This window comes from Gossypium arboreum, chromosome 6 (assembly GCF_025698485.1).
Source record: "Gossypium arboreum isolate Shixiya-1 chromosome 6, ASM2569848v2, whole genome shotgun sequence".
NCBI classification, from domain to species: domain Eukaryota; kingdom Viridiplantae; phylum Streptophyta; class Magnoliopsida; order Malvales; family Malvaceae; genus Gossypium; species Gossypium arboreum.
Window position 1 is genome coordinate 1,340,871 of NC_069075.1, and position 16,252 is coordinate 1,357,122.

At 32.0% G+C, this 16,252-nt stretch overlaps 2 protein-coding genes across 2 annotated transcripts; one reads left to right on the forward strand and one right to left on the reverse strand.

The window, feature by feature from the left end:
* Positions 1-1,734: 1,734 nt before the first annotated feature.
* On the reverse strand, positions 1,735-7,349 carry LOC108460894 (oligouridylate-binding protein 1B-like). The gene is made up of 12 exons (XM_017760591.2): positions 7,040-7,349; positions 5,814-5,875; positions 5,343-5,445; positions 5,093-5,169; positions 4,955-5,016; positions 4,765-4,852; positions 4,531-4,606; positions 4,399-4,429; positions 3,939-4,058; positions 3,750-3,835; positions 3,345-3,521; positions 1,735-2,310 (listed from the first exon to the last, which is right to left on the reverse strand). Exons 1-12 carry the CDS (start codon positions 7,139-7,141, stop codon positions 2,026-2,028), a joined length of 1,269 nt encoding a protein of 422 aa, XP_017616080.1. The 5' UTR covers positions 7,142-7,349; the 3' UTR covers positions 1,735-2,025.
* Positions 7,350-11,724: 4,375 nt separating this feature from the next.
* LOC108458752 (pollen receptor-like kinase 3) lies at positions 11,725-13,819 on the forward strand. The gene is made up of 2 exons (XM_017758151.1): positions 11,725-13,039; positions 13,125-13,819. Exons 1-2 carry the CDS (start codon positions 11,725-11,727, stop codon positions 13,817-13,819), a joined length of 2,010 nt encoding a protein of 669 aa, XP_017613640.1.
* Positions 13,820-16,252: the final 2,433 nt, after the last annotated feature.

Sequence of the window (16,252 nt, forward strand, 5' to 3'; positions counted from 1 at the left end):
GTACAAACGGTATGCTATCTGTCATTGTTAGATTATTTCATTAGTCACACCAGTTTCTAATAGTACAAATGGATGAATGCCCATTTTTCGAGTAGAGAAGACAATGCAATCTAACTTCTAATACAAGGGCCTCCATGGTACTTTTACCTATGTTTGTCTACACGATATTTGAGAGGATTATTTTTTAGAGGATTTAGACAAAAATATTAGGTCTAAATATGAAGTTAGACAAAAACAATAAATCAATTTAAAAAATAAGTCGAGATTGAGTTTTAATGATCAAATCCGATCCAACAGTTAAATATTTGAAGTTCAGATATTATTCAACTCGATTTTGTTTTATTTTTATATACGATGTAATTTAGATAAATGTAAATGCTATTTATGTTTAAAATTTTAATAAATAAAAATATAGTTTTTTTAAGTATAGATATATGATTATTAAATAGAAATAACATTTTTATACAAAATTAGAAAAAACCGAATGGAATAAATTAGAATGGCAATGTTTAGTACGAAATATTAGTAGATATTCAAATTTTTTTTTGTAGATTTAGATATTTTAAATTTAAATAATATTTAAAATTAAATATTTTAATTATTATTAAAAAAATCAAATGAATGCAAGTTTTAATCCTTAAATATATGTATTATTTATGAATGCAAATTCAAATAATGAATAACTGAATTTATTTTACTTTTGGAATAATATATTGATTCGGATATCTAAATGTATTGCTTTAATTTTTAAATAAAATTAAATTTTATTTAAAAATAGTTTTATATTTGTTAATTGTAAATATTTAACAGATTCAAATATTGAATGGATAATTTATTTATTCATATTCAAATAATAAACTAATTTCAATAAGATTTGAATCGGATCAGATCGATCTGTTGAAATCAAAAATTAACATAGGAACTAGTTTGAAGAAAGTCATTAAAACGATTGATTCAAGAATTAAATCTAGAATTGATACGAACAAGTTGACTTGGGTGATTAAATCTTTTTTTATTTAAATTTTAATAATTTATTTAATTAAACCAAACAAACTAATGGCCTAATTGATTCAACCATCTACTCAATTCTAAAAACTTTCAATTCTGAAAACTGACAATTTTGAATTTTAAAGCAAATTTGCAGATTCACAATCCCATCCTTAAACTAAATAAAGTTTGCCAATTTAGAAATGGTTAATTTTGATATGATTTTACCCTTTATACTTTAGTTAAGTAATTTTAATCTTTATACTTTTCAAATTTTAAAATATCAATCCTTACCTACTAATTCCAAAATCCAAAATTTAATACGGTAAACATATTATCATCATGTCAATGTATTATTTTCACATGTTACTAAAAATTCAATTAATGATTTAACATCTGACATTTCTGTCCAACTATAAAATATGAACTAAATCTACAACTATATACATAATACAATAGTAATTAAATGTAATTGCTATTGTTTGGGTCGGAACAAAATTTGAAAAGCATAGGATATAAAATTGACCAATTTGAAAAATACAAGGACTGAATTTGATAAAATTAAAATATAGAAACTAAATCCACAACTTTCCCAGGCACTAATACCAGAATTTAACCTTTACAAATATAGAACTCAAACGAAATTACAAACTACTATTACGGGCCAAGCATTGCAGTACTAGCACAAGTGATCTGCTTATATACACACATACTCATTGGGAACCATATGGAATATATATGAGAAAATTATATACACACACTCATTGGGAGAAAATACATTAAAAAAGCTTCATAGCCGTTTAGAACTCAAAATAATATCAAGAAATACGTGAGATTGATACAATCAGGCAAACACATATGTATGCTATATATATATATAAATAAAAGCAGGGTGCAAAGCAATCTCGCTGCTAAAAAAAAAAAAAGGAAGAACACATTAAAAAGCCTCCTAAATGCTTTTTTCTTTAGAACTCAAATAAAACCTGCAAATGCCAGGAAATTAAGGAATATATATTACCACACAAACTCTAGTTTTGATCACTGATAGTACATTAGTTGCTGGGCAGCCGCCACGTTCTGGAATCCACCGTCATATATGGCCTGGCTTGCTCCAGCAGCACCAACTCCCATTGCCGCTTGTTTGAGAGGGTGTTGTCCTTGAGGATGCATTAGTGCGTGAACACCACCCATTTTGTTCATGGCTAGTTGTCGCTCATAAGCTAAAAGGTCAGTGGCAGAAAGCCCGGCTAAAGGTGTGGCGGCAGGTGGGGGAAGGGGGTTTGAACTTGTCCCAGGTGCTGTAGGCTTGCTGCCCCAAGAACACTACATAAAAACAAATTAATGATGTAAATTTCCAATTATCCAAGGGATTAAATTTTGAATGAAGTTGTAACTACAACTTATGCTACTCAAACTCAGGTTTCTGGTATGTATCTAACACAGTTATAATCAAATTCTTCTAAGTTTTTAAAAGTATTTGAAAGATCTTTGGAGGTCATATCGGCTTAAACACGAGTGTTGGGCATGAGTACCTCAAGAAAATGAAGAATCTGAGCAGCATAGACTATAGTTGCAACTAAAAGAATTTAGATTAGAGAAAATGAATCTAATGAAAATTTGACTCCTAGGCAATAATAGAACTCATTCCATGGCTCATTCTAGCATACTTAAGGGTAAAAGATTCAATAAACATAAAACCTATCAAAGAATTTTTTGAACATCTTCCTCCAAAGACTTCAAACATGCACATTACTTTAGACAGTTATATTTCTCAAAGGGTTAAATTACTTTTTAGGGCCTAAACTTGGCAACTAATTTCACATTGAGGCCTAAACTTTGTTTTTGTTTAAGTTTGTCCCTGAACTTGGTAATTGTTCCCACATTGAGGCCTGAACTTTTTTTTCCAAGTTAGTTTCTCACCTTGGCAATTGTTCCCAGTTCCAACACTGGGGTCTAAACTTTTTTTTTTTTGGTCCAAGTTAGTTCATGATATTTCCTTGAAAACCCTAAAATTCAAGCCCCAATGTGAGAGTTGTTGTCAAGTTCAAGCTCCAAAAAGAAATTTACCCTTTTTGAAATGGCCGATGGGTCCTTGATTTAACAGCAAAGAGGCAATTTTGAGATAACAGGTTCAAGCCTCCCCATGTGTGAGTTAGGTTTTTATATTAGAGTTATCCAGATTTAGTCTAGTTGAAGTTTTACCAAATGCGTCCTGATTTATTAGTTTGACATTTCAGTTAGTTTTTTGGTGATATATGGAAGTAATGATAGATCATGATTGTAATTTCCAGGGAAAAAGGGTCATGTCTCTGAGATAGAAAAGGAAGTCAAATTTTAAGTAAAAGAAGAGAGTAAACCTTAATTTGCTTGCCACATAGAAATGAGTGTGTGTTCCCCAGTTGAATAGCCAAAGCTGCCTCAGCATGAGTACAGTATCTCACAAAGCCAAAGCCTTTATCACGCTGGACACGGACCTCCTCAATCACCCCAGCACCGAGAGCATGGAAGTGATAGTGGAGTTCTACTTGCGTGACCTGCAGGAATAAAAAATAATTGGTTTTATTTGAGAACTTAACATGTTCCTTTACAGTACGAAGTTAACTGGAGTTTGCAGAACACAAGACCAACTCTTGCAAGCACTGGAAAGGTATTAGAACATGGGAGTTCTTGAGGTCCAAATATGGACAGCTGGTTCAAGCTCATATCATCATTGGTTGAAAACTTTATTAGAAAGAGTTCTGAAGATCTTTATAGTTACTTGCCTCTGGAGCAAGATTGCCGACATAAACCGTAGTATATTGAGGATTACTCTCAGGAGCCTCATTATTGGTCGTCTCTTTACCATCCTCTGTATCCCAAGCTAATATATGTAAGTTTATTTCACATTTGGCACAAATTTAGCGAAACAATAAAAATGTGAATGTTTGATTTTAAAGCTTCAATAAACACACCTGATGAGCCATTGGTTAGTTCTACCACGCTTTTGGCATCAGAGCTCTGCTTGTCATCACTGCTACTGACACCCTTTGTCGCCCAGTTACAACGAATTTGTCGACTGCCAAGCCATTTTCCTATATAATTAAATCAAAGCTCGTATGAATTTTTACTGCAATAACAACTAATAGCAATCTATACAAGTCGCAGTTTGTTGAAAAATTAGTGCTAACTACAATTCAGCGAGCTCAGCTGCAATAATTTAATTAACTGATGCTATAAACAAGGTGATTGCAGAAAAATTCATGAAAGAATGACAGACTAAAAAGGAAGGAAAATCTTTTTCAGAAAAAAAAAGATTACTCCAAAGCATGCAAGTTATGAAATACACTAAAAATCACAGCTTATTTGATGAGCTAAAGTGTGCTCAATGAAGATAAAGAAGTACATTTATTGAGCAAAGAACATGAATCTTACCACTTAAGTCGTTAATTGCACTTTGTGCATCCTGGACAGATAAAAAAAGTTGATATCAATAGATAAAAGAACATTATCAAGGAAGACTGAGAAACACAAAAAGCCACCAGAAACTTAACCAAGCAACAGTACCTGCTGGTTTCGAAATGATACAAACCCAAATCCTCTTGAACGCCCAGTTTTCTGATCCCACATTACCCTCGCATCCCTGTAATCAATAAAGGTATCAGCTTTGTTATTCACTGAGACACCAATTGATCACTACTTTAAGCAACATGAATACAGTAATCAAGGTTTATTAACAAATAGGTTTTCCTGAAAGTTTATGCATTTACAAAAATCAATACCAAAGTAAAAGATGCTTACGAACAACTAGGATAGACAGAAAAGCACGCAAACAGCATTGCATCAGTAACCTCAGGACTGAGATCCCCAACAAAAATGTTAAAGTGTCCTGCACCAATCATGATAGTATCAAAAAGTAGATTATAAAATAATTGCCAGCACATCATAAGTATATCAGAGCAAAACTTTGCAAACAAAAACATGCACAAGCCTGATGTATCCTCTCTCTGACCACTAGCATATGCCCAATTGACCTTGATTGGCTGTCCAAATCTGCAGATTTCATGATATGAGGTAAAAGCACAATCAAAATAAAGTAAGACGAAAAAAACTAAAAGTTAATACTTACAAATGCCTTCCATTTAGAGATAATATGGCAAGAGCAGCTGATCTGCGGTCGAAGTAGTGGATGAATCCATATGATGACTGCATAAGTAGAGTGAGAACAAATGGCATGTCAATCATATGGAAACCAATAGGCTAAAGGAAAAGGGAGAAAACTAAGTGAAGAAAGTTAAACCATTGCACAATTAGAGCATCCTCACAGTTCCAGATATATACACACGCATATAAAGAGGATACTATTTTGAAAACAATACCTTTTCCTTTCTGACAAGCTTGCAGCCTTCAACGGGACCGGTACTTGCAAAAACCTCTTGGAGTAGTGGTTCAGTCACTTGTGTATGGATGTTTCCGACATACCTGCAGTTTCTCAAAATAAAAGCTAGAAGTTTAAAAAAAAAGAAAAAAAAAATAAAAGGCCATAAGTAACTTTCTGAGTTGTTAGAAAGAGTAAAGAACATAAAAAGTATCTATTACATTCCCAAAACTATTCAACCATCAAATAAAACATATAATAGCTCAGAATTTAGCATTAAGGTAGCAATGACATTTTCAATCACCAGATTCATGAAGGAAAGTGTCTCCAATGTGTATACTTATAAGCATAAAAATGACTAGGGAAGTTGCTTAGTCAAGAAACGGAAATAAGAGACACACAAAAAGCAAAAGAATAAAAAGGAAATTTAAAAAAAAAAAAAAGAAGTAAAAATATCTAGGCAAACACTCACACACTGCGGCAAGTACTTGGATCAAAACCAGGAGGCAGATTTCCACTTGGGATTGGCTCTATCTGCAAAATCAAAAAGTGAAAAAAAAAATAGAAAAATAGAAAGGGGGAAACAAAGAAATGATGTGCAAAATGTCCCTTCCCACCCAACTTAACTCTAAAGCATTCAAATCCTGGAAAGAAGATGGATTTTTGAAGGTATCCCAACACTCAACCTATAAAAAACAAACGAGATGCTAACTACAACCATCAGAAACAAGTGCATCACTTCTCCAACCTCTTTGAAAACACTTTCAACTTAAAGCCAAAAAAAAAAATATTGGTTTTTTTGGTGACAACCAGACCAAAATATTTCACCTCATCTAAATGAAAGTACATTAGCAGAATTGTGTAGTCTGCCCTAAATGTAACTTTGAGAGAATCAAATATATTGGAAGTACCCTGTACTTCATAAATTTGCTTCATGCTGTTATATCCCAGCAATGTAAACCTAAAGAGTCCCGAAATGAAATTCAGGAACCATGTTTTCTGCTCTAACACTTGAACTAAGACAGAGCGGAAGAAAGAAAGAAATTGTCAATTTTTACCCAATATTTGCAAGCAAAAGATCAAGATAGAAACATAGAAGGATTGGTAGTACAAGAGAGATGGAACTGGGGACTAAACCACATTCAATCATTTCTCAATATTTGCAAAACAACTTGAAGATTTGGATCAGCAGTAAGTTACACACAAAACCAAAAGTAGTGAGAAACACACATAGATGAGAATGAAAACACCACAAGCAAAACTTACTATCTTGCCAATTGCAACATCATATAAGAGAAATAACATCAGAACTTCAATCAATGATGAAAATCTAAAAATATTAAGAAATCAAAGACAAAGACTTCTTTTAAGTTCCAGAAACAAAATGCAAAAATCCAACTTTCCGATCAATAATGCATTCAAAGAGCTGAAAGAGACAAAAATGGAAGCAAAATCCACCGAATTCAAGCAACACCAATAGAAAAAAAAGAAGAAGCTTATTTCTCAAAAGCTAAATCATCATCGCATTCAATTTCCCCAACTAACCCTAGCTCCACCAGTCAAATTACAAAAAAAAAAAAAAAAAAAAAACACGAGCTCGAAAGATCAAAACACGATTTCGCCAAATCCGACAAATCATTCCTAAAAACCGGATCAAAAACTCATTAAAGAGATAAGAGATTCAAAAGAGTGGAAAACCTGAGGAGGAGCTAAGATGCCTGGGTGATAAAGAGACTGTTGTTGCATAAGAGCTTGTTGCATCAAGGCTTGTTGCTGTTGCTTCAGCCTCTGGTGCTGCATTTTCTGTCTAATTTTCTTTTACAAGGCGATTTCCCAGGGAAAATTAATCGGGTTGTTTGGTACCGAGAAAATTACCCTTTTTTTTTCCTCCTTCGATAGGGTTCAACTGTGAAGGGCCTCGAGAAAGTGAGAGAAAATAATAAAACCGATAGAAAATAAATGAGGCCTTTTAAGTTGGGCGTTAGCTATGTGTGTGATCTAATCAAAGTGGTTTATTACTAATTTGGGAAATTTTTGCACTAATCAGAACCAAGATTTGTTTAATTACAGATAATTTCATCGTTAAATTGAATTAAATTCCAGTACTAGATCAATAATTACAGAAACAAATAATAATTAAATAATTAGATTTTTAATTGAAATAATAGCGTATCTATTTTTTAAATTTTATCAATGACCAAACTAATCAATTTAATAAAAAATTAAAATTTTTAAAAATATTTTTTTAAAATTCAGTTCAATCGTGAACTCAATTGGTTTTTTTAATTGATTCAACCAGCCAGATACTAATTCCTCGCTCAATTGATTTAATGTCATTATTCGAACCGATACCTGGTCAAATCCCAATCCAAACTTTCTTGATAAATTCTGTATAGAAAAGTCATACGAATTGTACAAAAAAATTATTAATTTTATACCAATGTTTTTAAAATAGAATTAATGATTAAACCAGTCAAACTCTCGATTCTCAATTCGACTGATTCAATCTTTCAGTCCAATTTTAATTAAATTGATTAGGTTAATGAAAAACTATTAAAAAATTTAAATATATAATTTAAAAGAAATTCAACTCAATCGTCAATTCAATTAGTTTTTTAGTTGATTCAACCTGTAATTTCTCACCCAATCGATTCAATGTCATTCTCTGGACCGATACCTTAACCGGCCCCAAGTCCAAACATCCTTGATAAATTTTGGATTAAAAATTCATACGAATTGTATAAAAAATTTAATTAAATTTATACCAATGTTTTTAAAATAGGATTAATGATTAAACTAGTCAAACTATCAGTTCTCAGTTCGACCGATTCAATCGTTCGGTCTGATTTTAATTAAATAAATTATTAAGAATCATAAAATAAAAAATAATATATTAAAATAGAGAAAAAAACTCATGCAATTGATTCAATCGGTTCTTTAATTTAGTTCAATCGATTCCGCACAATTCACTCACAACTCAATTCAATTATTTATTCGAGTTGATATATCAATTGATTTTTGATCTATTACGTTTTAAACTTATAAATAAATTTTCATGTCTTTTGGACTTCTATTTTCATGTTAAATTTTATTTTTATGGGTCCATTTTGTGGACCGAATTATCGTTAATCTAGTATTAAAAATTATATTAATATTTATATATTTTTATAATTAAATTTAATAAAAAAATTCACACAGTAAATTATCATTGACGGAAAGGAAAAAGATAAAGTCACCTCTCAATGCTACTTGTGTTTGTCAATAATGAACCAGAAGATGCCACGTGCGTACGAATGTTTCTTTAAACTTTTTCTTTTTGCTGTCGGTAGGTATGATTTATTACAATTATAATATCGAAAAACGATAAATCGTACATAAATTTTGATGTAATGTATAATATTATATATGAATTTTAATTTTGTGATTTGATTTAATTTTTAAAATAATTGATAATATTATCAAATTAATCGGATTATTACTATTTTACGTTGGTATATTGCATACACAAAAAGTTATATTGAATCGATATGGAAATAAATAGATATATTTTTTTCTTTAATGCGTAAAATTGAACTAAAATCAAAGTTGCATGTATACATATTAATTATAATTTAAGTTTTATGTGTATAATACATAAAATACACTAAAAATATTATGGTTAACAATAGAGCTGATTATGAGCCGGGTCAAGTCGAGTAGAGGCAATAATTTTAAGCCCAATTTTTTGGTTTGAGTCTAACTTAACTTGAAAAATTGATCTAAAATTTTGCCCAAACTCAATTCAAATAAAAATTCTAAAACACGAGCCCAACTCAGCCTGCTTGTATTAAAACTTTTTATATTAGTTTCTTATATAAAAATAAATTTAAAAATTATAATATATAAAATGTATTAAAAACATTAAAATAAATGTTTCTCAATAAAGTGCAGTAAACTTAACAATAAAATAAGAGTTATACAATATCTAAAAAATAACAACAAAATAGTAACAACATAATATCGAAATGACAACAACCAAACAATGGCAAAACAACAATAATTTTTTTTTGGTAAATTCGGGCCGAGTCGGGTCAGGGCAAAAAGAACCTTACCTGAGACCCGATCCGTTTAAAAAATGAGTCTTATATTTTTATCTAAACTCATTTTTCGAGCATATATTTTTATTCAAACCTCTCACTTTTCGAGTGAGCCTTCAGTCGAACCACCCATGATCAAGTTTAGTTAACAGGATTTTCTTGCCACTGTCCCACCATCGATTGAGGCTCGAAAGATTTTGTCGAGAGCTCGTTTCTTCAATCTAACCGGGGGATCAACCGCCATTTATAGCATACAACGCTACGGTGTGTTTTTTTGTTGTGTTTTGATGATCAGGGAAGTATCGATCGACCGAGAGAGTGCAAGCTCTGGATCAATATCACTGCATGCCCACGGGGTCGTTTGGCTTGAGCAATTGACCCCTCTGCCTTATGGGCATGATTCCCCTCACACTTGATTTTCTGGCTATAAATGCTAGCCATTGCTTTGATCTTGTATTCTTTTGCTTCAGCCTAGTGGTTTTGAATGTTCTTCATGACGTGTTTATGACGCTCCTCAATCATGCCGTCATGACTATAAGCAAGATGGCATGTTCACCCAATTCATGGTTTTGATTTAACTCATTTCGATATTATCTAACGAAATCAATTTTTCAAATATTTTAAGCTATAATGGATCAATTAAGTGAACATACCATGTTGCGTTTTAAACTATGTCAACTATTATAAAAATTATCATTTTACTCTTTTTTCTAATGTATATGGACTACTACTTTTATTTTTTTGCCTATTTGTTCGTACAGTTTGGGCAACCTAAAGTCTTAGTTACTCCTCATGCAAGAGAGAAAATTATGAACAATCAAGATTTTCAAAATCAAATTATTGGTCGAATTGGTCTAATCGGTTCAATTAAATAAATTATTAAAAATTTAAAAAGTATATTTTAAAATTTCAAAAATTTGATTCAATCGGTTTTTTGTTAGTTTAACCAGTTGTACTAATTTCTAGATTAATTGATCTAATGGTTTTCTTCATACTTGTATCCCGCTTAATTTTCAATTCAACTAACTAGTTCGATCTAGCCCAATTTAAACATCATCGTGAACAATTCCCGTTGACTTTTTTTTGTCAACTTTTAATGAACAAAAATTTTAGTTAAATTTAATTTAAAAATATTTAATAGGACATTGCTTTTAATATTATTCTAAATAATAAAATCAGTTTTTGAATTTACTAAGACCCAACATAGATCAAGTCTAGGCACAAAAAAGTTTTTTTTTTTTTTTTAAGTTTAATATATTATTTGGTATCTGGGTTTGATATATTTTTTTAAGATGATATCTGTGTTATTTTTTGTCCAGTTTGGTACCTGTATTTAACAAAAGTTACATATTTTGATACTCAAATGTAAGTATGTTAACTTTTTCATATTTAATTCGGGTTTTAAGGTTGATTTGATGAAAAGTTAATTGCTACTATTTAGCTAATTAAGGTCTTTCATCAAATCAACTATAAACTCAATTAAATACTAAAAAATAGTATTATTACGTTCAAGTACCAAAATGTACTATTTTGTTAAATACATATACCATATTGGATTAAAAATAACATTAGAACTACATAAGAAAAAAAAGTGCCAAACTCAAGTACCATAATATATTAAGCTTTCTTTTTTTGGAAAAAAAGAATTATCTATTGATTAAATAATTTATCTGGCATGGTATCATGGGCGAAGCCAATTTTTTTTTTAAGAGGCTGAAATTAAATTGTAATTTTTATAATTGTAAAAATGTAATTTTTAAAGGATTAAATTAAAATTTTATCATTTTAGGGATCAAATTATAATTTTACTTTTACTAATTTAAAATTTTAAAAATTTTAAAGGGTTAAAATAGAAAATTTTCAATTTTAAGGGTGCAGGGCCCTGCCACCACCCGCCTAGATTCGCCCGTGCATGTTATATCATGAAAACCTGTACAAAGTGAATTGTCTTATGAAAGTCAAAGGAGACACTATTTTACTGCAGAAAGTATTGGCAAAAACAATTCCCCAGTTTTTGAGCAATGATCATCATTTCAATCCATACATATTAGCGTGAATAATGGGTTCTTTGTTTTTTCACAGCTTGACTTGTTCAAAATTCAGGCCATTTCCCTGTTTCTAAGCCTTTTCTTTCCAAAAAAAAGAACCAGACAAAAACAATCCGACCACCATGAACACCACCACCCTACGACAATCAAAACCAACACTAGAAATCATCAAAACAAGTGTTTCCAACAATTATAACACCGAGATTTCATTGTTCAAAACAACCCCAAAGCTTCACCGTGTTTGCTTTTGGTTCAAGTAATGGCCGCCATTGTTACTTCTTTAAGGTTTTTCAGACCATTTCTCTTTGTTTTATTGTTATTGTTGTTGTCGTTGTTGTTGAGATTGGTGTGTGCAGTGTCGGATTCCCAAGCTCTGTTGAAGCTTAAGGAATCTTTCGACAATGCCGGTGGTGGCGCTCTTGATTCTTGGAACTCTGATTCTGTACCTTGTAATAAAGAGGGTCATTGGAAAGGTTTACTTTGTTTTAATGGGATATTAATGGGTTTACGCCTTGAAGGGATGGGATTATCAGGGAAGATCGACATTGATGCTTTGCTTTTGATTAAAGAATTGAGATCTTTTAGTGTTATAAACAATTCTTTCACCGGAAACATACCGGAAATCAATCGTTTGGGTTATTTGAAATCTTTGTTCTTGTCGAAAAACAAGTTTTCCGGTGAAATACCGTCAGATTTTTTCGCCGGAATGAGATCGTTGAAAAAAGTTTGGTTGTCGGATAATAAATTTTCCGGAAAAATCCCGGATTCTTTGTCTAAACTTTCCCGTCTTATCCATTTACGCCTCGAGAATAATCAATTTTCCGGCGAAATCCCGGATTTTCATAAGCAAAATTTGATTTCCATCAATCTGTCGAACAATAAACTCGAAGGGGAGATTCCTTCAAGTTTATCGAAATTCAAAGCAAATGTATTTGCAGGGAATCCAGGTCTTTGTGGATCACAATTAGGGATTGATTGCGGACGAGACGATAAAAACGACATTAAGAAGATCATTGCTGCTGTAATAACGTTAGGTGTTATGCTTCTTGCAATGATTGTCTTCTTTGTAATGAAATGGAGAGGAAAGAAGCGAAAGAGTGCCCCCGGGGCTGCTGACGTCGAAAGGGGAAGTCCCAATGAGCCGGTTGAAATCCAAGTTTCGTTGCCGGCCACCATCAGAGAAGTAGGTCGAAAGACGGCGAGCCATCAGGCATGGCCTGGTAATTACCATGGGATGGTCCGTGGTGGTGCGGTGCCCGAGCTAGTTATGGTGAATGACGAAAAGGGTGTGTTTGGTTTGCCGAGTTTGATGAAAGCAACAGCCCAAGTACTAGGAAACAGTGCGCTCGGGTCGTCCTATAAGGCCACAATGTCGAACGGTTTTGCCGTGGTTGTGAAAAGGACCAAAGAGATGAATTCAATAGGTAAAGATGAGTTTGATGTCATGGCTAAAAGGCTTGGGAAGCTTAAACATCCTAATGTTTTGACACCTTTGGCTTACCATTACCGGGTCGAAGAAAAGCTTTTCGTTTACGACTACGTCGCCAATGGCAGCTTGCTTTACCTATTACACGGTATGAGAAAACTTCATATATATTTGTTTGCAATACTTAACCGTCATCCATGGATTCTGATGAAAAATGCATACAATTTCTCTAGGTGATCACGAAACATCATCTTCTGCACTTGATTGGCCTACGAGACTAAAAATAGTGCAAGGAATCGCCGAGGGACTTGATCATATTCACGTTGAACTTGCTTCTCTTGATGTGCCTCATGGCAATCTTAAATCGAGCAATGTTCTGCTTGGTCCAGATAACCAACCGTTGCATTCGGAGTACGGGTTTTGTTCGATGGTAAGCACCGAAGGGGCGAATACCCTAATTGCTTACAAGACCCCTGAAGCTATACAACATGGAAAAGTATGTCATAAAAGTGATGTATATTGCTTAGGAATCATCATTCTCGAGATCCTTACAGGGAAATTCCCTTCTCAATATCTCGACAACGGTGAAGGTGGAATCGATGTAGTCCATTGGGTGACAACGACAACTTACGAAGGTAAGCAAGCTAATCTATTTGATCCAGAGATCGCTAGTGGCTCGAAATCGCTTCAAGAAATGGAGAAACTCCTTCAAATAGGCTCGCTTTGCACGCAAGCAAGCCCAGACGAGAGATTAGACTTGAAAAAAGCCATTAAAATGATACAAGATATAAGAGTAGACAACGACACCCCCGAGTCGGAGTCTGATCCTCAAGCTATAACAATCCAAGTTTCACCATCTGTTCAAGACGAAGTTGGTGATGCAAAATCAAACAGCGACTTGTCTAGCAACCAAGAAAGCAACGTGTGAGCACGCAAACGATGATACATAGGATTAGAAAAATTTTCGAGGATCAATCAAGCTGCCATCGCGACGAGTGATAATTTATTGGGCTACAAAGCAATTACAGGCACAAACCAATGTAAAGATTTTTATTTTTTTTGACCTTAGGATGATTGTATGCATATAGTTCCCACAGTGAAAAATGAGTTGCAAGTGGCTTTCTACAATGCTTTTTTGTAAGGCCATTGATGTACATGAGTAAAAATCGACATAACATGTTTGAAAAAAGGTTAAATTCTACTATTAATACGTATACGAAAGTTGTGGATTTAGTTTTTATATTTTTATTTGATTAAATTTAGTCATTATATTTTACGAATTGATCAATTTTAGTCTTAACTCAAATAGTAACACTTAAATCCGTTTGATTAAATTCAATTACTAGTTTTGTATTATGCATATAATTGTAGATTTTGTTCATAATCTCCAATTGAGTCATTCTAAGTCTTTATATTTTTCAAAATTTAAAATTTCAGCCTTGACATAAATGACAGTCATTAATCCAATTAACTAGATTTTTAATGAATAATATGTGGAAATAAGGTTAAGTTGAGACTTAGTTAGAATGGAACCAAACTACTGTAGATGATAAGACTTAAATTAAATTAAGAACACTTAATCACGGGAATCAAGAGAGTTAGTGGATTTATCTGATTTTTCCACTAATCTTTGTCTCCAAGCCTATGTATATAAGGTTAAGAGATGGCCTTTCTGAATACTTTTACAATTTCTTCTCCTTCCAAGATTTTCTCTAAAAAACTCATTGAAAACTTAAGTTCAAAAAAACCTCTTTGAAGTAAGGTTCACCAATTTATATGTTAGTTCCAGCTTACTGATAATTATTGATCAACCCTATTATTCTTCAAGTCATTTACGTGTTCTTTGTTCTGCATGCATAAGTGTTAGAATGGTGTGTAAGGAAAGAAACTTCCTGATTCTATATAAGTGTTGTTGATTCTTGCATGCATGATCAGATTTAATAGAATGATATATGATATGTTTAATTATCCTTATTTTAGCTCAAGAAGATAACGAAGGTCCAAATGATAAGGGTAAGGGACTTACGTTATAGACTTGTGGGAGAGTTTCTAGTGAGCTCCTTCTTACTTCCATGTGCTGAAACTTTCTTACTTTATAAGCCATATGTCTCGTATAATATTTCAAATTGATGATATTTCTTTTACTTTAGTAAAATAACAATTGAAATATATTTTATAACTATAACTTTATAATAATTATTCAGAGCTTCCGCTGAAATATTTTTAAGTCAGACTGTTTTCAAATAGTAACATATCATTCTCGAATCCAATTGTAGGATCGGGTTTAACGTGTTACATAACACAAGCCAATAGAAATTAAAATTTTTCATTAACTACTCATCTAACGCTTAATTTAAATGCAAATATTTTTTATAATTTGCATAAATGATATTTGAACGGATCAGACCAGCTGGTATTGAAATGAAAACTAGTTGGAGTATTGGTTTGAAGAATGGTATTGAATTGATTGGATCGAGAATTGATATAAATCTATTGAACTGACTAAAAAATTAATTAAACCGACGATTTAACTGAACTTTTAAATTTTCTTTTAAAATAGTCAAACTGATTAAACCAACGAACCAATAACCTGATCAGTTTCGAATACGGATCGGACTTTAAAAAATTGATTTGCATCTAAACCAGTGCTGCTCCACCGCAAGCTTGCATGCCTTCCACGTAAATATTGGATGGAAAAGCCTAAAGGTGTTTTTAAGCAATTGGACTTCAAAATTCATTCCATTTTCATGAAATACTACCCAAGAAAAATGTTAAGGGTATGTAACCAACATTATATTTTGATTCTCATAAAACTGCTATAAGAAAAGAAAATAAAATAAAATTTAAGAGACTAAAATATAATTTTACCATTATATTAATTTACGATTTTGAGTTATAGGTTCTAATTATATTTGTTCTTTTTGAGATAATACTTAAAACTACCCATAGTCCCTCCCCAACCCATAAATAGGAGGATAATGAGTTTCAGCGCAGTCAAACCTACGTCCTCCAACATTGACAACAATGCCATACCAATTTAGCTAAAACTCAATCAGTGTTACTATCATAAGTTAATCGACATCAACTCAGTTGATAAACAATTAAAAATTATTTTAAAAAACAATTATTATTATTATTATTATTATCTTTTATCTTTTATCTTTTATCTTTTTTTACCATTTCAACTAAAAATTTATTTTTAATACTTTTCTATAAACATAGAGCTAATATTATTTTTATTTATTTATCTTTAGGTTAAAGTATGTTGTAAGTCTTTGTACTTTTTATTCATTTAGAATTTAGCCCTCATACTTTCATTTTAAGAACTTAGTCCTTTACTTTTATTGACACAATTATCTGT

What these genes read in the sequence shown, in the direction of transcription:
- LOC108458752 (XM_017758151.1), top strand. Translation starts at nt 11,725, where the DNA reads ATGGCCGCCATTGTTACTTCTTTAAGGTTTTTCAGACCATTTCTCTTT. An exon ending in CTTGCTTTACCTATTACACG is followed by an intron (nt 13,040 to 13,124) that starts GTATGAGAAAAC and finishes CAATTTCTCTAG; the next exon opens with GTGATCACGAAACATCATCT.
- LOC108460894 (XM_017760591.2), bottom strand. Translation starts at nt 7,141, where the DNA reads ATGCAGCACCAGAGGCTGAAGCAACAGCAACAAGCCTTGATGCAACAA. An exon ending in TCTGTCTATCCTAGTTGTTC is followed by an intron (nt 4,607 to 4,764) that starts GTAAGCATCTTT and finishes TATTGATTACAG; the next exon opens with GGATGCGAGGGTAATGTGGG. An exon ending in TGCAATTAACGACTTAAGTG is followed by an intron (nt 4,059 to 4,398) that starts GTAAGATTCATG and finishes TTAATTATATAG; the next exon opens with GAAAATGGCTTGGCAGTCGA.